The following is a 26,935-nucleotide window of genomic DNA, read 5'->3' as shown; positions in this document are numbered from 1 at the left end:
ACGGTGCATAACGGCTTGTGTGACCAGTAAGGTACCAAAATGACATTCTGAGTTTGATTGAGGTATTTTAACTATTTTTGGCAATAGAGACAGAATAAGAAACTTCTTCCAAACACACACATAGGCATTACTTGCATTAGTGTCTATCATCTATGAAATTTTATATGAAACTAAATAACGTAGCTGTTAGAAAAATATAGCAGCAAATTAGCAGAATATCTAATGCACATTTACCATGAAGTACGTGCTAAACGTAAAAATCCCACCCAATAGTTAGGCCCAGTCCTGTAGCCCTTGGTCACAAAGAGAGCATCAGTGAGTTCAGTGGGAGACATCATGAGCAGGACCTGCATTCACTGCACTTCATACGCTTCTGTTCAGGTCAGAGACAAGAAATTAACATCCCCATTTGCTTTCTAAGAAGAACCCTGAAGCCATGGGCTAGGAGGGTAACTTCTGAAGCAGTAATAAAGCTCTGTCAAGAACAAAGGAAGCATTCCCACTGCGTATCAGTTTTATCTCCTTTCTTTCTGAAAGCCTGCCTAATGCGGTCAGAGGAGATGCTGTTAGGCTGCAAAAACGACAAACACTTTTGAACAATACTGTAAGCAATTCCCTTGTTTCACTAGTCCTTTAATCCTGTTACATCTTTAGAAATCAACTGCTGGCTAACTCCTGAAGTCCTTAGTTTATTTGTTAATTGACACTTTACGTGGTGCAAACTAATAAATGCAGTGATATCTTTGGCTGTAGGAGGGCTTCAGAAGTTGAGCAAATGTGAAGAGATCATGCTGCTAAATCACTAGAGCTTATTCACGTACTCTCAAAAAATTTTCAGTGAAAGTATAGTAGCACAATGTTCCATATGGTGGTTAACAAAATTTTCCTCTTAAAAACGTTTAAAAATGTTTATTACTAGCATTGCCCACAATCTGACGAAGAATAGAAAAATTTGCCCAAATACGTTGTCCGTTTTAAAGTATTCTGCACAACTTTGATTTGAATGCCTATTTCTGTATTATTAGTTACCACAAGAAATTGACGTGGTTAGCTGCTTCTAAGTTCCCATGGTATTTCAAAATTTCTCTATGGGTTTCTTTGGAAATATAAAATGGCTCTGTAAAAAAATCTGTTCCTTCTTTTTGCTACTTTTACGAAACAGAAAACTCCCTTTTAGGATTGCAACAATTACATTCCTTAGATCGGTCATCGCAATGGAACTACAGTGTGTAGTGTTATAGAAAACATTTATATTCTTCTGACTGGCATATTAAAATATATTCTATCATTTTGTATAAATCAAAATAGATGTGTTTTTGGTTTTTTTTTTATTCAAGCTATTATTTTTGCCTATACGCTCGCTTCCAAATTATCGATACGAAGGCCTCTGCCAACAGCATGGTATTTACTAAATTCCTAAGCTTTAAACCACTCATTTCTAGCTTTATCAAAGCACACGATTTACTGCACATTACACATAGTAATTTCAGTGTTTAGTATCACAAAAATCACCCACGAGAACTAGATAGTCACTGCCAGTAAACCAGTCTCAAGACAAATTCATAGATAATATTTACAGAACACAATAGGAATATTTTGATGAACATTTTACATTGCAACATCTCAAATAAAATTATAAGAACCACGAGAAACTTTTAGACTTCATTTTGGTTTCACCATACAAGCCTGAGCTGACTCTCTGCTGTGAAATACTGCACACACCTAATCGAAACAGAGCTATGGCATGATTTTGTTGAGCTGGTCTGTGCTCACATAGCCACAAGACACATTGAATTCTTTGTCTGGCACAGGCAGTGCAGTTGCATTCAGCACAAGGCCTTGTGGAGAGTGAACGATATGAATAGATGTATAGTCTGGGACAGGCATCTCTGGACTTGGGGATTCTGCTGTTGGAGCTCCAAGACTGATAGTGGTAGTGGTAAGGCTCTCTGTGGTGAAGTAAGCATCCTCCATACAGCTTTGATCCTGAACACGTGGCTCATCCTCTCTGTGGGATGTCACAGCAATACATTTTTTCACATCTGCCTCACAGAAGTAGGAGTTGTCCATGGTGAAGTTTTGTTCTCGGCAGCCTTCAAACTGTGCTCTCCCCACCTTGGATTTCTGCCCTGGTGAAAGTACGACACGGCCTGCTGGAGTAATATCACTCACTTGCGCGTAGAAGTCAGTATTTGTCAATGAACTCTGGTTACTTAGCTGCGTACGGATTGACGGACTAGCCGAGTCGAGGCTGGCTGCAAAAGGCCACAGCTGGCTGTTTCTGGACTGAGTACTTGTATGCGGCAGTTGGGTGTTCGTGTTGGCAAGGCTTGGAAGTGGCTCATCATTATCTTTTCTATCAAGGCACAAGAGATCCCCTTCTTTTTCAGTTACCTTTTTGAACTGATCAATATCAGAGATGGCATCACATGTGTCACTTGCACTGAAGTCTGTCTCTGGACTGTCTGGTTCGCAACAACTGGCACGTCCAGAATCATCATCCTTCACTCCCAAGCAGCTGTGTGATTTCAGATGATCTTCACTCAGCAGCTTGTTGGTATCTGAAACTCTGTTCTTTTCATCAGGGTCTTCTATGTCCAACTCAATAAACTCAACCCACAAGTCATCATTGTATAGCTGTGTCTTGTAGTTGTCATGGCTGGCTAAAATGGAGTTCACTTCATCTAGCCTTCCTTTCTACAAAGCAAGAAAGAAAAGAACATTATAAAGGAAATAATAAAACTGCTTCAGCTTTTTATGATGTTAAGGAACAGTAACTGCAGCTGATGTAATAATTGCAAGAGTTATTTTTTATTATTTTATGAAAACTAATTTGTGGCAACTCCCTCCATGTCATAATTTTTTCCTACAGTGATTCCCACTGTAGATTTTAAAGCGCAGTATTACCTTCAAGAGATCTGGGTCAATCCCTTTAATCTTTGGAACTGGCACAGGTGGAAAAATCAGCATTTTTAACCTGGGGGGGGAAAAAAAAAGGCTTTTAATTTGTCAGTGTTTCTGTTTGAGGACATTAGAAAGCAGAGACCCTTACACTGAGTTTATACTTAACTGCTTCAAAACTGAAATGCTTGAGGATTCAGTTTCAAGTAGCCCTAAGGAAAGAATTATTGTTTACTCTCATCGAAAATATAACCCCAAGTTTTCTGTAACCTTCCTTGCTGAAATTGCATATATTTACGTGGGCATCTGGTTTTGGAATCTGGTCTTTGATAATGTGCTGCAAAAAGAGAGTAGATTCTGTCAATCATTTCCTTTTTTACATAATTTTCAAAGCAACCTGACAGAAATGTCAGTGTGCAGAGTGACTTCCCCAGTTTTATTTTCTTCCAGAGACACAGGAGTCTTGCAGAAGCCAAATAAATTTAAAGAGGGGGAAAAATAATAAAAAAAGAGAATTGGTGAAAAAAGTGTATGACTATAGAACTGATAAACACAACAAACACAAACACAATAAAGTAGGATAGTAATTTTGCCATTTCTATGACTACCACATGCCCATTACGTCTGTTTAAACAAAATAATTATGTTTGTGTATGTATATACATGTAACTTTTCGTGATTTTATGCATTTGTAGTTAGTAACCTTTTTTTTTTATGTGGTATTTTTAATATTTGAGCACCATATGGACTGCCTGTAATATAACATTTGGTTTTCATTAGATACTATTTTTATCCCTTATTTTACCTGTAACTTTATCAGTAAAGTTACAAAACATTCAAAGACTGGGGACACTGAAAATAGAATAGAATAGAATAGAATAGAATAGAATAGAAAATAATAGAATAGAATATAGACCAGGTTGGGAGAGACCTTCAAGATCATCGCGTCCAACCTATCATCCAACACCACCTAATTAACTAAACCATGCAACCAAGCACCCTATCAAGTCTCCTCCTGAACACCTCCAGTGATGGTGACTCTACCACCTCCTCGGGCAGCCCATTCCAATGGGCAATCACTCTCTCTGTGTAGAACTTCCTCCTAACCTCCAGCTTAAACCTCCCCTGGTGCAGCTTCAGACCATGTCCTCTTGTTCTGGTGCTGGTTGCCTGGGAGAAGAGACCAACCTCTGCCTGTCTACAACCTCCCTTCAGGTAGTTGTAGAGAGCATTAAGTTCACCCCTAGTCTCCTCTTCTCCAGGCTAAGCCACCCCAGCTCCCTCAGTCTCTCCTCATAGGGCTTGTGTTCCAAACCCCTCACCAACTCTGTTGCCCTTCTCTGGACATGCTCCAGCAAGTTAACAGCACTGAGGTTGATAATTCTTAAAAGAATTTCCAGAGTACCATGGCATTTCTTAAGTGGCTTTTAATGTCCATAATAGACAAAGTATGCTAAATAAGAGTTACTCATCTTGTAAGACCAAAACTGTGTTGAAAATAGTAGATCACTTCTCGTTTCTGAATCATTAACATAACAATATGTAAAACCAAAAAGATGTTACCCCTGTAGAGAAGGAACTAGTACCTTGCTTATGCATATACATACTGTGTAAATATGTATCATTCTGATCCTTCACAAAGTGCATGTCCAATTGATTGAGGGGATTAAAAAAATACAACCCAGAAAGATGACTTTCCATTAAAAATAATCTAGCAAGAGCAAGTCATGCCTATCTCCTACATTTTTTGTCCCTGCTTCTTTTGCAAGTAGATAAACTGTAGTTCCCCAAAGGAAAACCCACCATTCTTGTTATACTGGGTTACTTGCCTATTTTAGAACGTAAGATGTAGGAGTTAATAGATTCAAAATCAAATATTAGGTTTGCTGCATTGTTAGTAATCTTGGTGAGGTCTTGAGGAGATCAGAGGAGTCCTAAGGAGTGCTAGGGAGAAATGTAAGCAACTTCTGCCTAACTATGGGGAGTCCGAATTCCCCAGTTGTTTTTGGTTTTGACCCTCAAATTTCTGCCCAGCAAGCTTCAGTGAGAGCCAGAAATCCAGTAATTTTCCACTTAACCTCTGCAGTGGCTGTGTTAGCTGTGCACTGACTGGGCTGTTGGGATACTAGTTTAAGACTTGCACTTACAGTTGAATCCACAGATGAACTATTCTGACAGGATTAGGCTCTGCTTGTAGAATAGAATACATAGAACAAACCAGGTTGGAAGAGACCTTCAAGATCATTGTGTCCAATGATACAGACAAGGGATTTTGACCCTTGCTGTGTGGACACAGTCTCAAGCTGTGCAAGGGTAAGTTTAGGCTTGATCTTAGAAAAAAGTTCTTCCCAGGATGACTGATTTGCCATTGGAATGGGCTGCCCAGGGAGGTGGTGGGGTCAGCGTCCCTGGAGGTGTTTAAGAAAAGACAGGATGAGGCACTTAGTGCCATGGTTTAGTTGATTAGATAGGGTTGGGTAATCAGTTGGACTTGATGACCCTGAGGTCTCTTCCAACCTGGTTGATTCTGTGATTCAATGAAAAATCACTCAGGAGGGAGAACTACACTGTGATCCTTTCTGAGCCTCTCATAATTCAAGCCTGCATGTCTTGACTCTAGAGTAGTGTGGCCTAATCCTTTGGCACCTGTGCGAGGGAGCCTGGTTCCAATCTTGTGAGGCCATGTGACTGTTTGAGGCTGTGCCTTTAAGAAAGGGACAGTATTGGGACACTATGGCTGAATATTTTGTAAACATGGTATTCTAAACGAATTTCATCGGTGGATTGGTAGAGTGCACCTTCAAGTTTTAGTGCAGCTGGAATTTTCCCTCAGTTCCAGTTCCTGTGTGTTCCTCTTTGCTCACCCCTTCCAGCCTGTCTGCTTCTGGGCACCTAGCCAGATAACAGATAAGCATTAATCCTGCACTAGGAAGGAGAGGAGGAGGTGTTGCCCTCTATGCCAATGACCAGCTGGAATCAGTGGAGCTCCACCTGGGGAGGGATGATGAGCTGGTTGTGAGTGTATGGGTTAAAATTAAAGGCAAGACAGGGGAAGGAGATATTACTGTGGGGGTCTCCTACAGGCCACCTGACCAGCAGAACCAAGCAGATGAGGCCCTCCACAGGCAAATAAAAGCAGCTTCCAGGTCACAGGCACTGGTCCTCATGGGTGATTTCAACCACCCTGACCATCTGCTGGAAGGACAACAAAGCAAGGCACCAGCAATCCAGAATGTTCCTGGACTGCATAGAAGACAACTTCCTCTTCCAAATGGTAGAGGAACCAACAAGAAAAGGTGCTATGCTAAAATTTGAAGGGACTGAAAAAACAATCCCTGTCAAACAGTAAGTAAATTAACTATATAAATACTGTGGAATAAAATGTTCTGCATTACAAAAGAAAGAGGAGCTGTGAATATAATTGGATTCCCACCGCTGAAGGCCTGGTATATGTATGTGTATATTATCTATATCTATATCTATATCTATATCTATATCTATATCTATATCTATGTGGCAGTTTCAGGCTGTACCTTGAAAATTTTGCACAGATCTTGAACAGAAAGTAGTAGAATGTAAACAAATCACCACTGGATGTAAAAATGAAAATAATTTTAAGTTCTAAACAATCCCACTGGATAGACTATCAACAAAGTTGGTCTGTATAGATTGACATCCTTTCTTTTCAGCTTTCTTGCTCTAGGAGACACTAACTTGTGCTTCTGCTTGGCTTTGTCAGTCTTGGCTGTGTTCTTTGTTGTGGCTGAGTATCTTAACAAACAATTCTCTGCTCTTTCTCTCATCTTGTGTACAGGGGGATAAGGAGGGGAGCAGGGAAAGGAAAGCTATTTCCATCTCCCCTGTTTTTTGTCCAGGGGGTTTCTTGTGCTGTTCATAAATTTTAAATACCTGTAAATACTGTATATTCTGTACATTTTATTGAGATTGTAGTTTTGCTTGTTAATACAGCTTCATTTGCTTCCAACTCAGCTGGTCTGGCAATTTTATGTTGAGGGGAGAATTTTCAACCCACCACTATATATATCTATATCTCTATATATGTATGTATATGTATGTTAGTGTCCACATAGATTATGAGAATAAACAACAATCCTTCAGATTTGAAAAATTTTTCAATGCTACAAGTACTTAAAATCTGACAAAAATTCTCTACCTGGGTTGTTTAGTCAGCAGGATTAAGACCACTGTTACAGCCAGCCCACATGCTCCGAAGGTGACAACCAAGAACCATGGAAACTCGATTTCTGAAACAACAGGACAAAAACGTGTTATCAGGAGTCTGCATTTCTGTTGCTGCTGAGGAGTCCAAAGTGATAAACATTGATAGAATTTTTGGTTACTTAAATAGGAAATTTCTATGTTAAGCAGAAATAAAAATAAGCTCAAGAGGTTCCATACTGCATCTGTGAATTCACTCAGACTACTTGCAAATACACACTGAGTTTTAAAATGTAAACAAGGTCAGAATAATCCTCACTATCAAGACAGACTGGAGGATGAGGTGTTAGAAAGCAGCCCTGTGGAAAACATCTTGGGGGTGCTGATGGATGAGAAGCTGGACGTGAGCAGACAGCGTGCACTTGCAGCCCACAAATCACATCCTGGGCTGCAGGGAAAGATACATTCCCAGCAGATCCAGAGAGGTGATTCTGTGGTCCAGAGGAGGGCCACAACAATGACCAGGGAGTTGGAGCACCTCTGCTACGAGGACAGGCTGAGGGAGCTGGGTTTGTTCAACCTGGAGAAGAGGAGGCTCAAAGGAGACGTGATTGCAGCCTTCCAGTACCTGAAAGGAGCCTGCATGAAAGGTGGGGAGAGACTGTTTACAAAGGCCTGTGGTGACAGGACAAGGGGCAATGGCTTCAAACTAGAGAAGGGCAGATTTAGATTTGGTATCAGGAAGAAGTTCTTCACTCTGAGGGTGGGTGGACCACTGGAACAGGTTGCCCAGGATGGTGGTTGAGGCCTCTTCCCTGGAGATACGGAAGGTGAGGCTCCATGAGGCCCTGGGCAGCCTGATCTAGCTGGGGATGTCTGTGCTTACTGCTGGGAAGTTGGACTAGATGACCTTTGGAGGTCCCTTCTGGCCTGGACCATTCTGTGATTCTATGATCTTAGTACAGACAATATATATAGCAAACCCAGCTATTCTGCCTGCTTGAAACATGAGCAATCCTTACGGCATAAAATGCCACAGACCATGTTACTGCTTGCTTAACCAAGTGAGAGAACACTATAAATGACATACTAAATCATAGGCAAACTATTCTTCTCTCACAGAAACTAAAATATGGTGGTGTCAAAGAGCACACTACTCCCCTTTCTAAAGGCCAAATATAAATAATGTTTTGAAACATCAAATAAAAAAAAAAATTAAAATTCTCCCTTTTATTTAGCTTGAAAGTGTCTACAAAGAATTTAGGCAATTAAGAAAGCAATTTGGTAGGACTTTGGAACAATGCTGATGAATGGAATGTTTTATCTCTCAAATACTGACAATTCCATTATACTTAATCTGACTCTGTAGAATAAAAAGTATAGAGAAATTTATTCTGTCTGTAGTCTTAAATTCATCTCATTTGTTCAAATGTGAAGGTTTTCATGCAGACTTCACTAGGTTTTTAGGTAAAGGAACACTGGCCAGAAACATTTAGAATTTTATATATGAACATAAACAGACATCCTTTTTGGGGAAAAGAAATAAAAAAATCCTGTACTATTTGCAGCCTTGTGCTCCTCCTCAAGCTTTTGACTGGCCATATTTTCAGACATGGGTGAAGTCCTTCTGTGTATGTCGGCTAGACAGGTTCCTAATTTAATGGAGAACTCTTTGCTAGATGGGCTGCTTCAAAAAGTTAGAACATTCCATTTGAATTTACCTTTTTTCTTTTTGTTTAATACACAGAAAATTTAGATTTTAATTACACAAAACAAGCAGGAAGAAATTCTCAATCATTCAGATCACTGCTGCTGTGTGAGCATGGGTATGGATGAACTTGCAGAACCTGGGCTGTACCTACTGAAGAAAATTGTGCTGGTAGGATGACCTTAGATTTTAGTAGTATTTTAGTTTTGTTCATATGAAAACTGTGGCAATTTAATGAAGTGAGGGTCAAAGAAACAATGACACCTGTCCAGAACAATAGCTGCTCACATAAATTACAAATGAAAAATCGTAATGACTAAAGTTAAAAAAGGGAACTAGAAAGATTTTTGAAAGACAAAGACTCTTGGTGGTTTTACTTACCACCTTCACTATTATCCTGGAAAATGAAGGTAAGCAGCTTGTTAAAATAATTCGCTGAAGAGCTCACATTTTGAAGAGTTAATTTTGTTGCTCAGATCTGGGAATGCTTTAGGAAAAGGTACCATCTCATTCTTTTAATAGAAAAATGTGGTGCTCAATGGCTGTTTTTTCTTCTGTCTTTAATAGCACTTTAAGAACAAGTACGAGACTGAAGCAGCAATCAGCAAAATAGTCCATGTTGTTGACAGTACTGGGTAGGTCAGAAAAGCACATCATTATGGTAACTAACTTAGACAGTGGTATAACACTTTAGCAGAAGTGACAACTCTTCTCTACTGGAGTGATCACTTTAGATGAGGAAGTAGGAGATTTAAATGTATTTTATGCTCTATAAGATATGCAACAGGAGTTATTATTTCTGATTCTTAAAGCTATTGTGTTTCTGTGATAAGCTCTAAAACAGCTTTGCTGAGTTTACTTCTCAACTTGTGTCAGGAATGTGGACGTTGTAAATCTCACCAAAACCAGCATCACTGGAAAGACAAAAAGCAGAGATACCTTCATCACAATGAAGAAATTCAATGCCTATTTGAGAGAAAGATACATAAAGGATTTCACTGAACTCCCCAAATTTTTCAGAGGTGCGTTGTCTTGATCGGACTCGTATCTCATAATCTCTTCCCATCTTCAGAGAGTACAGTGGAACCATTGTTGAGATCCTGGGTTCTAACTGTAAAGAGAGAAGGACTGTGACTTATTTCCTTGAGTTGTACTGGAAATTTCACATTGCTTCCTGATTTCAGAAATAAATATTTGAGAGTGTTTTTGCTACTTGGAACTGTCAGGATACAAGAAGAATAGTTAGAGAAAATCCCCACCATTTACCTTAGACTTACTAGTCATCAGGCTTTGCTGTGATTCAGGGCACCAAAAGCAGAGAACTGAAATCAATGAAGGTACATAACTGCCCTTAGTTATATGGTCTAAGTACAAGGAAGGGAACTTCAAAGGTCTCTTCCAAGCCAGTGCATTCTGATTTTATGATTCTAGGTCAGTGGTGTGAGCATCTCCCACTGATCCTGCAAAGCTGTAAATCCTTACTACTCTTATAACACATTACTGACTTCACAATTCCAAAGACCTTGTAAAAAAATGGGTGAGTCTTAAAACTAGTGTAATGTTCACTGCAGAAGAAGAAAAAAGGTGTTTCAAAGGCCTTCTAACTAGATGTATCGCATCTTACAAATGTGTAACATTGTTTAGCTCCCAAAATCTTCAACTATATGTAACTGTGATAACAGAGACTGTGAGAGCTGGTATCAGATTGTCAAGAATTTGAAATTAAGTATTAAATGCAAAATACTTAAGACACTGCTGCGTATCAAACTATGTAGGAAATTATGTAAGAAATCTTAATAGGTGAACTCTCTCTCTCTTCTTCTATTAGCCCTCTAGGAAGATGCATTTTAGCTCCAATAGCCCATTAAAAGTATACAGAAATAAAGAAAAAGTGCTCAAAATAGAAATCCATGTGGCAGATGTGGTATTCTACTTCAGAATCAAGGATGATAGAATTAGAACAACTGGAGAACAGCAGCCACTGGGGATTTGAAGGAAGCGTCAACATTACTATCCTACAATCACTGCTGCTGCATAATCTGAAATTGAGACATATTCTGCTGGTAACTATGATTTACAAAGTTCTCTGATCCCTGGCGACTCCAGACTCAAGAGTTCTGAGAACTAACTAGACAGAATTTGTAGAAGGCTGTGGTGCCAGAAAGACTGCTTTTCTCTGCTAGTGGTTGAGCACAAGATTGTGGAGAACTATTGCTCTACACTACAATTGTTTTTAACATGTGAAGACTATCCAGTGAAAAAGCATTGGAAAGGGAGCACAATATATTCTTATTTCATGCTATGAAGCCACAATAGTGGCAGGTATGCTTTTGTTTTCTTTGTTTCTTTGTTACTGTTTTTGTTGTTGGTTGGTTAGGATTCTTGGTTTCTCTTGGGTTTTCCCTTTTTTTCAGGGACAAAAAGTATAAATTCTTAAGGATGATGGACTACACAAAATTTTATGTACCCCATATAATGGTGGCACTTGGAAAAAGCAGTATGCAGGCTAAATTAGGGCCTGAAATTATGAGGTGATATTACTGCAGCTGTGTACCTGAAATTCCAAGAGTTGAATTGCAAAATGATTGGTTAATGGGTGGGATGCCTCTAGTCCATCAATGAACTAACAAAACTTTGTATTAGACACCTGGATGGAGGAAAATATATAGAAGAAGGTTCAGCATGAGGTGATGAATAGAATAGTCATATGGATTAAATCAATTAAAACTTGTAGGAGAGAGACATGATAAAAGGTACCTAATAAAAATGCACAAGAGCACATAGAAAACTCATTTAAAGTATCTGAAGCTTGAAACCAGACTGCTGGGTTGCTGGCTTTCTGCATGCTGTTCAGTCAGTGTACACAGATTGATGCTTATGACTGCCATAGTAAAGAAACTTGTGACAAACCACCTGTCATGCTGAGCTGTGTGATTGCACTGCCTGCATGAGCCTCGCCCTGTAAGAGAGGATTAACACAGACTGCAGGGCAGCTGTTTATCACTAGTCAGCTGGAACTCCTGGGACAGCTGAGGGTGTCCATTGGGATGGGGGTACCAGAGGAGGAGGATGGCCTTGGTGTGACAGGCAACACAGCATCTGAGGCAACTTTTCACAAACTTCTATTGTAAGAAAGGTGAAAACTAGTAGATGGTTCACAGGGAAAGGTTCAGAGGTACAACACATGGAGGTATTAGCTGTGTATCCAGTGCAGTACGGAGAGATAAATTTCACATCCCCTCAAACTAGTAAACCCTGTATCTCAATCACAGGGCGATATGGACACAACAGTGGTGTTCAGCTCTGGAGCTAGTACTGCATGCTTCCTTGCCCTGTGAAATGGACCTTTTCCTGTAAAAATTCAACAAGATAATGAGAATCAACAGAGTCCTCTCTACTCTGTTCACTGAGAACTGAGTTGTTTTCATGGATTAGGTTGAACCTGCTGTCGTTATTCATACCATGCTGCAGTCATGCCAGCTTCAAAAATGAAAGTGCTAACTAGAGCAAAGTATTATGGGGCTTGAAGTTCAGATTGCAGTAAGGGAGGCTTCCTGTTCCAGTTGCTGCTCCTGCATTCTGGGTGCCTGGGTGTGGTCTCTTTGTCTGCAGACATGGCAGCAGAGTGGGAGTAGGGTAGCTGCTGGTTTTGGTTTTCTGTTTTATGTGGGTTTTTTTCCCTCTGTATTTCACTGTGCTTCCTCTGCAAATAGGCTAAGCTAAGGTAATCATGCATTAATTAGATTATTAGCTAAGGTAATTACACATTATGCTTATGATATCTCATGTTATATTAAATTCTCATCTCTTTATCTCAGTCCTGAGTTGTGTGTGCTACTCTTCCCCTCACTTTTGTGTTGGTGGAGCAGGCAGGTTAGGCCTTGTGCTAAACCATTACAGCTGTGATCACTGATTTCCTCCCATACTAGGTGGCTCTAGGCCTGGATTGTTTGGGGGGTTTTAATCAAAAACATCAGGCTCATCTAAGTTACAATAAACAACTAAATAAAACTGGACTTGAAAGATTCCCTATCAGGCTTGTGTTTCCAGGTACTTCACAGACAGACACTGCACTATGAAGTCACCATTCAGTATTGCTCAGATGATGTGTGTTTTCACACATTGCTTGAAAGGCACAGAAGCCATGCAGGGTCTGTATAAAAACTGCTGGGCAGGATGGGTAAACCTGGACAGCCATAAGAAGGGATAGAATTTGAGTCTAGCGAGTGTAATGGGAAATGCTTCAAGGAAAGAGGGTAGTTTTAAAAACATACCCAGCAAATGGCTAGTAACAACATTAGCATTTTTTTCAAACTGTGAGCCAGATTATGTTTCACTTTGCCTCATGAACACCTGCTATTACTGTTTTTAGGAAGCTTCTCAGGAAAGTATTTTGATCCTCTCTCTTATTGTAACTTACTGTTATAGTTCTCTACTATTTAATGTTTCAGTCTTCTTTCAATTGATAAGTTATCTATTTTCAATTAGCAAATGCATTTAGAAAAACGAGTGTTACACATGACAAATCAGACGGGTTCACCCCAAAATATCTAAACCTATTACAAACAAGTTTAATAAGGGGGAACCTTAGCACAGTTTCTAAGTACAAATAATGTATTTTTGTGTTTCTTTTTAAAAACCAGTTACATGAACAAAGTGTGACAGCATGTTTAAGCAGCCAAAGGTTACCCTTTGTGTAAAAAAAATAGTAGTGGTAATAACAGTGTAACTAGACATTTACCACTTTACTTCTCCAACACTCATTACAGAAGATACTTGTAACAAAGAACAGAAAGACAAAAATCATTGCCCTGATGCTGTTATTGTGACTTTTTCAAATAGCTGAGGTTTAGGAAAATTAAATAGATAACTATTTTAGCCTTGGAAAAAAACCCTTGTATGTATATCACTATTGCTATACTTTCTAATCAAACACAGGGATTCCAGGGTTTGTTTATTATCCTCCATACCGAATATCCTGACACATAAATTTACCACGTTTACTAGAACACTTTAGAAGAATATAGGTATATTGATTAAGACTTAAGGTATCATCTAATTAGCAATTAAAATGCAGTTGCTTTTCATAATGTACTGAAGTGTTAAGGACAGAACAAGCCTGCACTGTACTATGACTATCAGATAACAAATATTTGTTTCATACCTCCTTCCATTTTGTCTCATTAACTTCTTTGTACTGCAATTCATACTCCAGAGTAATCCATCCCTTCTGAACATCTGCTGTTGGTGGTGGATCCCATCTTACTTGAATATCCCCATGGATCCCAGTCTGACTAGTATTTAGCAGAGTCCAGTTAAGGTGGACAGGTGGATCAGGTAGTACTGTTGAAACATGAGTATTTGGAATAAACCATCCCTTTTTCAACGTGAAATGGTCATTCTTACTACACACACTGTTAAATGATTTCAGGCTAAAAAAGCATATTAACCATGCATTTGCTGATTAAAATCTAAACCTATTAGTCAACGACAAAGTGACTACCAGTTTGGATACAAGAAGACAGCTTATCATTGGTGGTAGACATGCTCTGCATGAATCTCACATGACTAATAAAGAAGACTAATCATGTATTACCTATTATACTGTATTTCCCAACAGCAGTTTAAAAACCGTAAGACATAAACATTTCCCCATCAAAACCTGAATTTAGAACTCTTACTAGAAACAAAAACAGTAACTGAAGAAACACAGAAAAATAAACCAAAGTGTTAATAACTGATACAGAAGTACACTGAAAAACTGTAGCATCTGAAAAATTAATCTAATATTACTCATCTGAGGAAAAGAAAGCAGTGGGCATTCTAATCACCTGCAGGAATAAATTAATCTTATACACATACACCACTGCTCTGAACAAGCAATAACATCTCAAAGCCCCAGAAATGCAAATTCTAGTGTAGAAATGTTAAACATCCTGATCCTGTAGATTAGTGTTGATTCAGGAACAGAAAGTCCTTTGGTTCCAGAACTTTTCAGAATCAAGATTTTGATGCCATCCTTTCTCACACTGAATGTGTGTAGCATTCATTAGGAAGGGCTCAGAGTGACAGCAAAGGCAAGCTCCTCTGAGCACAAAATCACAGAATATATCTGGTTGGAAGGCACCTCCGGACCCTTGACCCAACACTGAAGGGTCAACACTAAACCATGTCCCTAAGTGACAGGTCCACACACCACTTGAACACCCCCAGGGATGGTGACTCTACCACTGCTCAGGACAGACCATTCCAATGTTTGATAACCATTTCAGTGAAGGAACATTTCCTAACATCCAACCTAAACCTCCCCTGGCACAGCTTGAAACCATTTCCTCCTAGTCATGTCACTTGCCACCAAGGAGAAGAGACTGGCCCCCTCCTTGTTCCAACCTCCCTTCAGGTAGTTGTAGAGAGTGATGAAGTCTCCCCTCAGCCTCCTCTTCTCCAGACTGAACAACCCCAGCTCCCTCAGACAGTCCTTGTAGGCCATGTGCTTCAGGCCCTTCATGAGCCTTGTTGCTCTTCCCTGTATGTGCTCTAGAACCTGAATGTCCTTCCTATATTGAGGGCCCAGAACTGAACACAATACTCAAGGTGTGGCCTCACCAGGGCTGAGTACAGGGGGATGATCACCTGTCACCTCCCTGTTCCTAATGGCCACAGTGTTTCTAATACAAGCTGGGATCCAAATGGTTTTCTTGGCCACATGGGCACACTGCTGGCTCATACTCAGCTGACTATGAATCAGTACCCCCAGGTCCGTCTCCAAGTCACAGCTTTCCAACCACACATCTCTAAGTCTGTTGTCATGGGGTTATTGTGACCCAGGTGGAGGACCTGGCATTTGGCCTTGTTGAACTTCATACAATTAGCCTTGGCCCATACATCTAACCTGCCCAGATCCTGGTGTAAAGCTTCCCTACCCTCTACCAGATCAACACAACTACCTTGCATAGTGTCACCTGCAAATTTACTGAGGGTGCCTTTAATCCCCTCATCCAGGTCATTAATTAAATAGAGAGGGCAGGCCCCAATACTGAAACCCTGGAGGACACCACTAGTTACTGTCTGCCAGCCAGATTTAATTCCATTCACCACCACTCTTGGGGTTCAGTGATCCAGCCAGTTTTTTATCCAGTGCAGAATGCACTTATTCAACCCTTGTGCCATGAGTTTCTGAAGAAGAATACTGTATGAGACAGTGTCAAAGGCTTTACTGAAGTCCAGGCAGACAATGCCCATGACCCTTCTGTTGTCCACTAGGAGGGTCACATTTCAGAGACCACTGGTATTCAGAAAACAAAACCACGAATTTGCTTTTATCCTTCTCACTTTCTTCCAGTCTGGGCAGTATTTTCTGATGTGGGCCACATCATATATATATGTTACAAACCCACATATCTTCCTATTTATCATATTTTTTAGAAACTACCCTTTCTAAGAGGGAAAATTTAAGTACAGTATGAGTAATACAAAAACTTAGAGGATCACACCTATTGTGAAACAAAAATGTAGAGGTGAGATGCATAATGGAAGCATACCTATTTCATCAACGCTGAAACATTTTTCATCAAACACTTCATCTTTATTGGCAAGCTTAACACAATAGGGTATCCAAATAGAGGTGTAGGACGTGTTGAAATAACAGCTATTTTCTCCTGCAGTGACATAATCAGGGCATTCTTTCCAGTCTTCATCATTCCTAGAATGACAACAAAAATGCAATGCACATGAAAGAGACTTAAGAGATCTTACAAGGTACAAATTACAGATGCTACAAGGCACGTTTTTGTCATGTTGTAACTTTCAGGGGAGTGAGAAAAAACATGTCAATACTGACTGTGATTCACAGTCAAACCAAAACACTATCCAATCAACCTGCATAAATGTTTTTAGGTTCTCATTAACTTTGTGGCATGTCTATGCTTTGGATGCTGCTTTGGAAAGAACAGTCAGAGAGCACATCATGCTATACTGGTAGGTGCTAATGATTACTAGCAAGCACAAACTTGGGTGTATTTGATAGGTATGTTAAGCAACTGTTGTTTATACAAAGTTAAGTTGCAGTAAGATTCCCAGCTACACAATGAGGCCCAAAGATGTGAAGGCCAGTCCTTACAGCAGATCAGTACTGCACCGCCTGCACAGCCAAGGATAGGGAAGCATGTTGCCCTGGGGAGCCAAATTGGATTGTAGGGTACTGGAGCACTAATGACTCACATGGGAAAGTGCCCAGGGAAATGCTGCAGGAGATCTGGCACACATCAACTCAGGATGGCCAGATGTGAACAAAGCGACAGAAATACAGCAACTGTGAGTGAGGAAGGGCTGAACTCCTTGGGGTACTGAACTTCTAAAACACAGGCTTAGAACTGCTGGCAAGAAATATCATGTTTTCCCTTCCTTACTTTGCTCAAAAATGCATAAATGTTCTTTGTAAATAAATAATAATAAAAAAATATAGAAGGAAATAGCACACTAATTTAATCTCTTAAAAAAGACAAACCAGCGGAGTTACAGTGAGTGGTGTGAACTCTCAGGCTGAGAAACTCTGTTGCTTGTGTAGGATAATCTTTGTATAGCCAAGCTGAAACCACTCAGTAAATTCAAACTCATAAAACTCCTCATTAAAGCAAACTGGGAACAACCACATTGTTAGAAATAGTCTACAGGAAAAGTGACAGATGTTTATTCAGCATTTCTGAATTCAATTTAGAAAATTAAACAACAAAGTTCTACTGTTGCTGCTCTTTATTTCAATACTTTGTCTCAGCCCTAATACAGACTGAACAGAGACCTTTTACAAAATTACAGTCTTGGTTTGTTAAAAATGCTTTAAATGCCTTTTCTTGCTACGAGCCATTGAAGATGTACAAAAGAATTAAACTACATCAATTTATGCCAAGTGCAGACTTCAATACTGGAATGGGTGTTTAAGAAGCAAAAAGGCAGATGCTACATAAATTGAGAAAGAAGTATTTCTGTCACTAAGCACCAGTCTTGTCCTTGACTGATGAGACCAGACACTTTTCTAAAGGAACTGCTGTAGCTCTGTCAGTCACGACTTGATGAAGGTGTGTAGTTAGATCCTATGGCTTGTGTTAAACAGGAGACTGGGCTAGACGGTAGGAGTCCAGTCCCGAGCTTTAAATGTTGCTTACACATTGAAACAGCACTATTTTTAATGTGGATGGTGAATTCATGTCTTTTACTGCAGTACTGTAATTTACAGGACAAGATGAAATATGTGATCTGCTCAACATGCATGGCCCCCTTATGGTAGAGTTTCATTAATTTTTTAAGTTTGTACCCTTTTGGTACATGCCACTGACAACTGTCAGCTACACATGTATACTTAAATAGCAGTTTTATCTTGGATCTCTATATGCTTGAGAGGTCTCAGAAGAGTAAGAAGGCCAGCCTGACTATTAGGCTTAAGCTTACTAAGCAAATGTGTATCACCAGCAGAAAGCGTCTATAGATCAAAAATCTGAGACCTAATGCATTAGATGAAACTGACATCCTCTTATTCCTCTCCACAAAAGGCCTGTTTCCCTTAATAGCCATTGCTGGTAATGTCTATGTCCACTTTCAGGCTAATCATTTTAACAACCTGAAAATTACAAAAGCTTAAGTAGAATGTGAACTGCAATTGAACAGGGCTCAGTGAAACATAATCTACAGTCTTAGAGCAGCCTTTTCACCTGGAGCTGCACATTCAGACTTTAATCTAGCAACTGATTAACGGGAGCTTTGTAAAACTTTAATAAAAATTTGAAAGGGTCTTGTATCCAAACTCCACACCTGTGCATAGATACCACAAATCTCACGGCTGCACATTAGGTTAATAAGGAATAAACAGACATTCCCTATTAAACACTTCTTTCCCAGGGCATACAGTAATTCAGTTTTGGATTCTGCAACCTGGACCCAAATTTAATAAAAATGTGTTCTTAATTATCTACCGAGTAGCACTTGTCACTGCAAACTGCTTAATAATTAACAATGAATTTTAACACTGATAGGTAAAGTACTCAAAACACAGCTTTATGCCCCCCAAAACATTACCACAATAAAAAAACAACAACCCAGAGAGCTAACAGACATAACAAAATATATGGCTTCTCTTTCTTTTCCTCTTGCTTTTTGACTTTTCAGGTTACTACCTTTTCATGTACAATAGTTGTATTGTTCCTGGAGCAGTGTGGTTATAAAAATCTCCATCAGTCCAAAAACAGGAAAACGTCTCCAATTCAGGTGATCTACACTTGCTGATTTGTGGCCACTGCAAAGTGTCTGTCAGGGGACAGGAGACACATTAAACAAATTCATGAGCCAGAGTAACATACTGTCAAAATGAAACTCAGCATTTTTAACGAATAATTAACTTTTCTTATAATTCCTTATGTACAATGAGGCTAGATAAACATTTTTCTTGGACGCATGTATGTAGATGTCTATACCTGTAGGAAATAGAATTTAAAAGATAAGACAAACTCATTTTGCGCAGTTTAGTACCACAGCCTGACACACTGCATGGGGATCTGCAAATCCAGTAGCTGTAGCTGAATAGAATAGCTTAGACTGTTTCAGTTGGAAGAGCCCAGTTGATCAGCTAGTCCAACTGCCTGAACAGCTAGGGGCATGTTATGACCAAACCCCTCTTAAACATTGGCAGGCTTGAAGTATTGACCACTGCTCTAGGAAGCCTTTTCTGGTGTTTGACCAAGCTGTCTGTTAAGAAATGCTTGCTTATGTCCAGCCTAAATCTCCACTGGTGCAGGTCTGAACCCTTCCCATACACCAAGAAGAAGAGATGAGGACCTCCCCTCACAAATCTGTAGAATGCAATGAGGTTGCCCCTCAGCCTCCTTTTCTGCAAACTAGACAAGCCCGAAGTCCTTAGTCTCTTCTCATAGATAATGCCTTTCCACTCTTCTGCAGCTTTGTTGCCCCCCTGTGAATGCATTCAAGGACTGCCACAACGTTCTTAAATTGCAGGCCCAGAACTGCACACAGTACAGCGGGACTGTTCCCTCTTTTGGTGGTCTGGTTATCCTGTGCTTGATTAGTTCAGTACAGGTGTACCTGAGTTAGCCCTGCACTTTGAAGTGTAGCACTGCAGAGCTCAGCATACCACAGCTCAGTATTTACTCAGCTGAGCAGTTTTCAAGTGTGCCTACCCATTAGAGTAGCTACCTTGAACTCAGTTCAGGTTTGTGCATTTTATGTTGTGTAGATATAAGCTTGGTCTAGAGGGATAAGGACAGCTTTAGGCATGGGCCTGTTCTGTCACATGCTGCATCTATAGATGAGCTGGCCAAGCCACTCTCCATCATTTTTCAGCAGTCCTGGCTCACTGGAGAGGTCCCACATGACTGGAAGCTGGCCAACGTGATGCTCATCCACAGGAAGGGCCAGAAGGAGGAGCCAGGGAATTGCAGACCTGTCAGTCTGACCTCAGGCAAGATTATGGAACAGGTCATGAATGGGCTGCCTAGGCAGGTACCATCCCTGGAGGTGTTCAAGAGGAGATTGGACGTGGCACTTGGTGCCATGGGTTTAGTCATGAGGTCTGTGGTGACAGGTTGGACTTGATGATCTTTGAAGTCTCTTCCAACCTTGGTGATTCTGTGATCTTGAGTGCCATCACACAGCACTTACAGGATGGCCAAGGCATCAGGCCCAGTCAGCATGGTCTTGCCTGACCAACCTGATCTCCTTGTATGATCAGGTGACCCGCCTGGTGGATATGGGGAAGGCTGTGGATGTAGTCTACCTGGACTTCAGTAAGGCCTTTGACACTGTCCCACACAGCAAACTCCTGGCCAAGCTGTCAGCCCGTGGCTTGGACAGCAGCACTCTGAGCTGGGTTAGGAACTGGCTGGAGGGCCGAGCCCAGAGAGTGGTGGTGAATGGTGCCACAGCCAGCTGGCGGCCAGTCACCAGTGGTGTGCCCCAGGGATCAGTGCTGGGCCCCATGCTCTTTAATGTCTTTATTGATGATCTGGACAAGGGGCATGAGTTCATTATCAGTAAATTTGCAGATGACACCAAGCTGGGGGCAGGTGTTGATCTGTTAGAGGGTAGGAGAGCTCTGCAGAGGGACCTTGACAGGCTGGACAGATGGGCAGAGTTCAATGGCATGAGATTTAACACATCCAAGTGCCGGGTTCTATACATTGGCCACAACAGCCCCATGTAGTGCTACAGGCTGGGGTCAGAGTGGCTGGAGAGTGGCCAGGCAGAGAGGGACCTGGGGGTATTGGCCATGAGCCAGCAGTGTCCCCATGTGGCCAAGAAGGCCAATGGCATCCTGTCCTGGATCAGGAACAGTGCGACCAGCAGAAGCAGGGAAGTCATTCTGCCCCTGTACACTGCACTGGTTAGGCCATGCCTTGAGTCCTGCGTGCAGTTCTGGGCCCCTCAGTTTAAGAAAGATGTTGAGTTGCTGGAACGAGTCCAGAGAAAGGTAACAAAGCTGGTGAGGGGTCTGGAGCATAAGCCCTATGATGAGCAGCTGAGGGAGCTGGGGTTGCTTAGCCTGGAGAAGAGAACGCTCAGGGGAGACCTTGGGCATAGCCAGCTGGGGGTTGGTCTCTTCTCCCAGGCAACCAGCACCAGTACAAGAGGACACAGTCTCAAGCTGCGCCAGGGGAGGTTTAGGCTGGATGTTAGGCTCTTTGCCAAAACTGAAACATTGTAGGGCCATGAAATGACTGCTACATTCACTCAGCCTCATGAACCCTTGTGAGAAAAACAAAACCAAAACTTGCGGGTGTGACTCACGGCTTTTAAATACTTCACTTTTCCCTGATTTAAGGGTCTGCTGTCAATGTTTCCTATTTGATCTGCAAAGGCTTTTTCTTTTTTTTTTTTTTTTAATTAAAACAAATTTCTTAACATTATGCAGCAAATGGGAAAAAGCTGCAGTGCTCTTTTTCAGGAAATTATGAAACCAAGCACTTTCATTATTGTGCCTGCTTTTACTTAGCCTACCTAAATCCCAGAATGCTTTTGATTTACCTCGGTTTGAGCTTTTAGACATTTTCACACAGATCAGTAAATTACAAACTGTCATAATGCAGATCCAAAATGGTTCCAGAACAGTATTGTACTTATTGTTTTTAAAATGTACAAACATTCCAGCTTTCAAACCTGAACTTCCTGTTCGATTTCACTGAAAATCAAAGAATTGTTTAAAAACAGAATGAAGAAAAATAAACGAAATTTGGTGCTGCTGCTTCAAAGAATCAATTGAGTAATATGTACTGTCAAGAAGACATGAGTCTCTCCTTCTATAAACAGATAGTGTGCAAGGAAGTACATGTTATGGCTTTTTCTGTTTCTATCCTCAGCTATATGCATCACAAATACAGCTACTTTTACTGAAGAACTTCAGAAAATTATATATTGGAAAACCCTCTTAAATTAGAATACCTTTGTTGATGTCTTCACTATATTTATAACTAGAACATACAGTGCCTAAAGCCCATGCAGACCATATTCTCATCTCTGGGGTAAACAGTCTGACAGTCACTTCTTAACATGATGAAATGAACTGAAATCACACCTCACTTACCATTTGAGAAGTCCAGGAAGAACTTACATATAGGCTCTACACTGTGCTAATAATGCATTATTTTGAATTCATCAGCTTTATATTCAAGCTACATTAAGGACGCTAAGATGAACAAACTCTTCTAGGAAAAAGGATCACAACACACCCAGAAGTGGATCAGTTACAATGGAGAGGATTAGCAGGGCACACAGAACACAGATTAAGATTGTGTCTCTTACACCTAACTTGCAGTGTGCCCAGGCAGCTAAGAGGGCCAATGGCGTCCTGGCCTGCATCAGGAACAGTGTGGCCAGCAGGAGCAGGGAGGTCATTCTGCCCCTGGACACTGCACTGGTTAGGCTGCACCTCGAGTACTGTGTCCAGTTCTGGGCCCCTCAGTTTAGGAAGGAGGTTGACTTGCTGGAACGAGTCCAGAGAAGAGCAACAAAGTTGGTGAGGGGTTTGGAACACAAGCCCTACGAGGAGAGGCTGAGGGAGCTGGGGTTGCTTAGCCTGGAGAAGAGGAGACTGAGGGGTGACCTTATTACTCTCTACAACTACCTGAAGGGAGGTTGTAGACAGACGGATGTTGGTCTCTTCTCCCAGGCAGCCAGTACCAGAACAAGAGGACACAGTCTCAGGCTGCGCCAGGGGAGGTTCAGGCTAGATGTTAGGAAAAAGTTCTATACAGAAAGAGTGATTGCCCATTGGAATGGGCTGCCTGGGGAGGTGGTGGAGTCACCGTCATTGGTGGTTTTCAGGAGGAGACTTGATGGGGTGCTTGGTGCCGTGGGTTAGTTGTTTGGGTGGTGTTGGATTGGTTGATGGGTTGGATGCAATGATCTTGAAGGTCTCTTCCAACCTGGTTTATTCTATGTATTCTATGTATTCAAAGGAACATATCCCTGAGGTCCACAGGTCTCACAGGTGTTCCTTCAATGAGCATCAGGATTTTTCAGCAGGGAGCAGTTTTGTTTGAGATTCACAGTCTTGGTTTACCAGCGTTAATATACACGCACACACACACACACGCATATATATATGCAATTTGTGTCAACTCCCATTTGTAAGAAAAGTTAACTTCTGACTGATTTGTTTCTAGTTTCTGCATTCAGTTCCCAGCCTTTGAAACTGCAGGCTTTTGTGGCTGACTGGAGGAAACTTTGTCGTATTGCCTTGTATAAAGCTTGACACTGTTGGGGTAGGTCTCCTGAATTCCTTGTTTCCCACACAAATCAGTTATCAGCGCTGTGCAGGACCTGTGCGAGCTCGCTCTCCTGAACAAACTGTACCAGAATGTGATCAATAAATAAGATAGCTCAGCTGAATGTATGTAGACATAAAAGCAACACAATACTGAAAGTAAAGGCTGTCAAATAGAGATTTTAAAGTAGTCTAGGACAGCAAAACAAAATACGGACACACACTTGCTCCCTTCCTATATGATCCAGTATGTTCTGTTCAAATTGTCATGAACAAATTCACTCTATTAAAAATGATGTCTTGGTTGTATATGCAGGCTGAACGGTAGAAAACAGAAAACCCCCATAAATCTGTGGCTCCCACTGTGACTAATAAGAAAGTCTGGCAGAAAAGTTCCTTGTTCTGCCCCTGGGTTTAGCAAAAGGTAAAGGTTCAGCTGGCACAACCCTGCTGCAAACCAGTAAAATCTCTTCACATTCTGCTCTCATTATATTATGACCGCAGATTAGCCATGGTCTAAACTCTGGCTCAGTCAGAAGAAATGGTGCCAAAACAGTAGCTAAAACAATTGCACGGTTTACAGAAGGAAATGGGAATGCAGATGTGGCATCTCTTTTGCTTCCACTTATTTGTGGGTCCACCAGACAGCAGTTTTCCATGTAACAGTGCTTCAAGTTTATATATTCTTTTATTTTCAAGAAGAGAACACAGTTAAGCTGCAGCTTAACAGGAGTTATTTTGAGAAGGGCTGTAAAACAAACAAACAAAGTCCCTAAAACCTAGAGGTGCTGCAAGTCTAATTCCTACCCAGATTAAGTTCCTGTGGGCATTCTTTTTTTTTTTTTTTTGCTTAGGAGGTCCTCTTCAGAAAATTAAACTTTAAAGGGAGATAGACTTGAGACTGGAAGAGTAAGGAGCTGAAGTTTGTAACTAGGGTGTAACAAAATAGGTTATAATCATCTTAGGGATGCTCTGCTGCTACCAGAGTTCTAGAACTACTGTGGGAATTATGCTGGAATAGCACTTCAAGTTACACAGAAATGTCTCTTACTAGTATAGGACTTAGGTCCCATGATTCAAAAATATCAAGCTACCTAAACAGAAAGTGAAAAGAAAGGTCTGGGTTTTTTTCTGAGCACAAGTGCATATTTCTGGTTATGGCAGTTTCATAAGTTTATGTAGAATTCCAGTTATTGGAATTTATGACACTTATCAATGCTAGGGCACACTTAAACTTACCTTAGAATAATATGTTCCAGTAAGCAAACCAATGATAGAAGAAATCTTATGCAGGAATATATATCTTAATGTAATCTCCATAGAGCATAACAGAGAGAGATGGAAACAGAAATGTAAACAAGGAAAATAACTACATTAAAATTTGAAACAGTTATGAAGACCTGGAGTGTTATTTACTGTAGCTCCAATTTGTACATTGGAAGTGAATGCTCTGTCGATTAGGTTCTGCTCCTGAATCCACCAAGCTCAATGAATGTTAGGCAATTTACTTCATAATAAGGGCAGGTTGGTTTCTCTGATACCAGGAATTTTTGATTTGTTCAAATTGCTCAGCAACATAAACAGCGTCTGCTGTCGGTGGGTATTTTAAATAGGCAGTCTAGTACTAATAAATTGTCAGCACATACACTGAGATTGGGAGTGCAGCGAGTGAAGGCAACAACCAGGCCACTTTCTCATAAGGCTACTTGCTAGCCTTAGTTTTTGCTTTAGAATACATAGAATACATAGAATAAACCTGGAAATAGAATAAACCTGGAAGAGACCTTCAAGATCATCGCGTCCAACCCATCAACCAATCCAACACCACCTGAACAACTAACCCACGGCACCAAGCACCCCATCAAGTCTCCTCCTGAAAACCACCAATGACGGTGACTCCACCACCTCCCCAGGCAGCCCATCCCAATGGTCAATCACTCTCTCTGTATAGAACTTCTTCCTAACATCCAGCCTGAACCTCCCCATGCGCAGCCTGAGACTGTGTCCTCTTGTCCTGGTACTGGCCGCCTGGGAGAAGAGACCAACATCCGTCTGTCTACAACCTCCCTTCAGGTAGTTGTAGAGAGTAATAAGGTCACCCCTGAGTCTCCTCTTCTCCAGGCTAAGCAACCTCAGCTCCCTCAGCCTCTCCTCATAGGGCTTGTGTTCCAACCCCCTCACCAACTTTGTTGCTCTTCTCTGGACTCGTTCCAGCAAGTCAACATCCTTCCTGAACTGAGGGGCCCGTCCATGAAGGGCCTTTTTGGGGGAAAAGATGACAATTTCTTTGATATCAAAAATAAATAAAGTCCTTTTGCATAATGTACCCAACAGAAACAAAGCAAAGTTTAGTAACTAAGATGCCACATTGCAGAGAAAACTAAGGGAAATGCTGCATAAGAGAATATTTTGCCTATGGATTAAATCGAAATATTGTAATGCTCTTAAGGCTCAACGTTGTAATGCTCACAATTAATACAGGTGTTTTGCTAAGAAACATGAAAGAGGAATACATCTTTATCTCTGCACTGAAGACTAATTTAGTGACTGCTACACTGAGCAAAGATAAGTAGACATCCTCACATAATGGATGGGAATTGTGCACCATGTTCTGGGGATTCCCAGAAGGTATTTTTTTATAAGCAAGTTTGCAATATAATCAACAAACAAAAAACTGACACCCCCCCCCCCCCCCCCCCCCCAAACCTGGGCATTGGTAACACTGAATGAAGAGGCAATGGCTGTTCTCTTTCAGATTGCTCCCTTTCAGAACAACCTGCTACTGTCTTTGTCAGGTGAGGTTGGCATAGTTAAAGAAAAGGAGTCTTGCAGAAGCAAAGCTTTTCCACAGCATCCAAGTGCAGTGATGTCCTGGAAGAGACATTAACAAGCCAGCTAAACCTGTTTGAGCCACTGCCCTTTCTCCTGCCTCCCCATTTTGCAGGGTCTGGGTTTGAAGTCAAGGAACCAATAGGGAAGCGTGGTTAAGGCTGCCTGGAGCGGGTGGAAGCTGGACCCCGAGCCTCACGTTTCAGAGAGGCAACTGCACGTGTCAGAGGCTATTTGGGAAGGCGTGTGCAGTTTTGCCTGCCAGACCACATTTTGAGCTGATTGGTGGATTTGAATAGGTAATGTGCCACTGGGCTGTTCAGTTTTCAAAAGGGGATTCTATAGGGGAAGGTTTCAAGAGCCCACATACTCTTTTCTCTCTCTCGCCTTCTGCCCCCCCCCCCCCCCCCCCCCCCCCCCCCCCTTTGTTAATGGGATTTGAGGCAGCGACAAACACCTACTTTGTGCTCCTGTCTCCAGGGCAATTAGCTTCTTTAGTCCTAGCAGCATAGTTTTTAGATTTCCATCGCTGCAGCATGTCTTCCTCTCTCTCA

At 41.2% G+C, this 26,935-nt stretch overlaps 1 protein-coding gene across 2 annotated transcripts in view; it reads right to left on the bottom strand.

Annotated features, from left to right (window-relative positions):
* Positions 1 to 1,336: 1,336 nt before the first annotated feature.
* The window catches only part of GHR (growth hormone receptor), a 164,138-nt gene continuing 138,539 nt past the window's right edge, over positions 1,337 to 26,935 (bottom strand). For both annotated transcript variants that reach the window (XM_054178418.1, XM_054178419.1), the window contains 7 exons: positions 18,955 to 19,084; positions 16,330 to 16,490; positions 13,953 to 14,131; positions 9,728 to 9,899; positions 7,076 to 7,166; positions 2,908 to 2,977; positions 1,337 to 2,697 (listed from right to left, as the gene is read on the bottom strand). In XM_054178418.1, coding sequence (XP_054034393.1) covers positions 1,738 to 2,697; positions 2,908 to 2,977; positions 7,076 to 7,166; positions 9,728 to 9,899; positions 13,953 to 14,131; positions 16,330 to 16,490; positions 18,955 to 19,084 — 1,763 coding nt within the window. In that variant the 3' untranslated portion in view covers positions 1,337 to 1,737. The remainder of the gene's footprint in view (positions 2,698 to 2,907; positions 2,978 to 7,075; positions 7,167 to 9,727; positions 9,900 to 13,952; positions 14,132 to 16,329; positions 16,491 to 18,954; positions 19,085 to 26,935) is intronic.

The sequence above is a fragment of the Dryobates pubescens genome, chromosome Z (genome assembly GCF_014839835.1).
Source record: "Dryobates pubescens isolate bDryPub1 chromosome Z, bDryPub1.pri, whole genome shotgun sequence".
In the NCBI taxonomy this organism is placed as follows: Eukaryota; Metazoa; Chordata; class Aves; order Piciformes; family Picidae; genus Dryobates; species Dryobates pubescens.
Note: the sequence above shows the minus strand (reverse complement) of the source record. Positions and strands in the feature narration are given on the sequence as shown.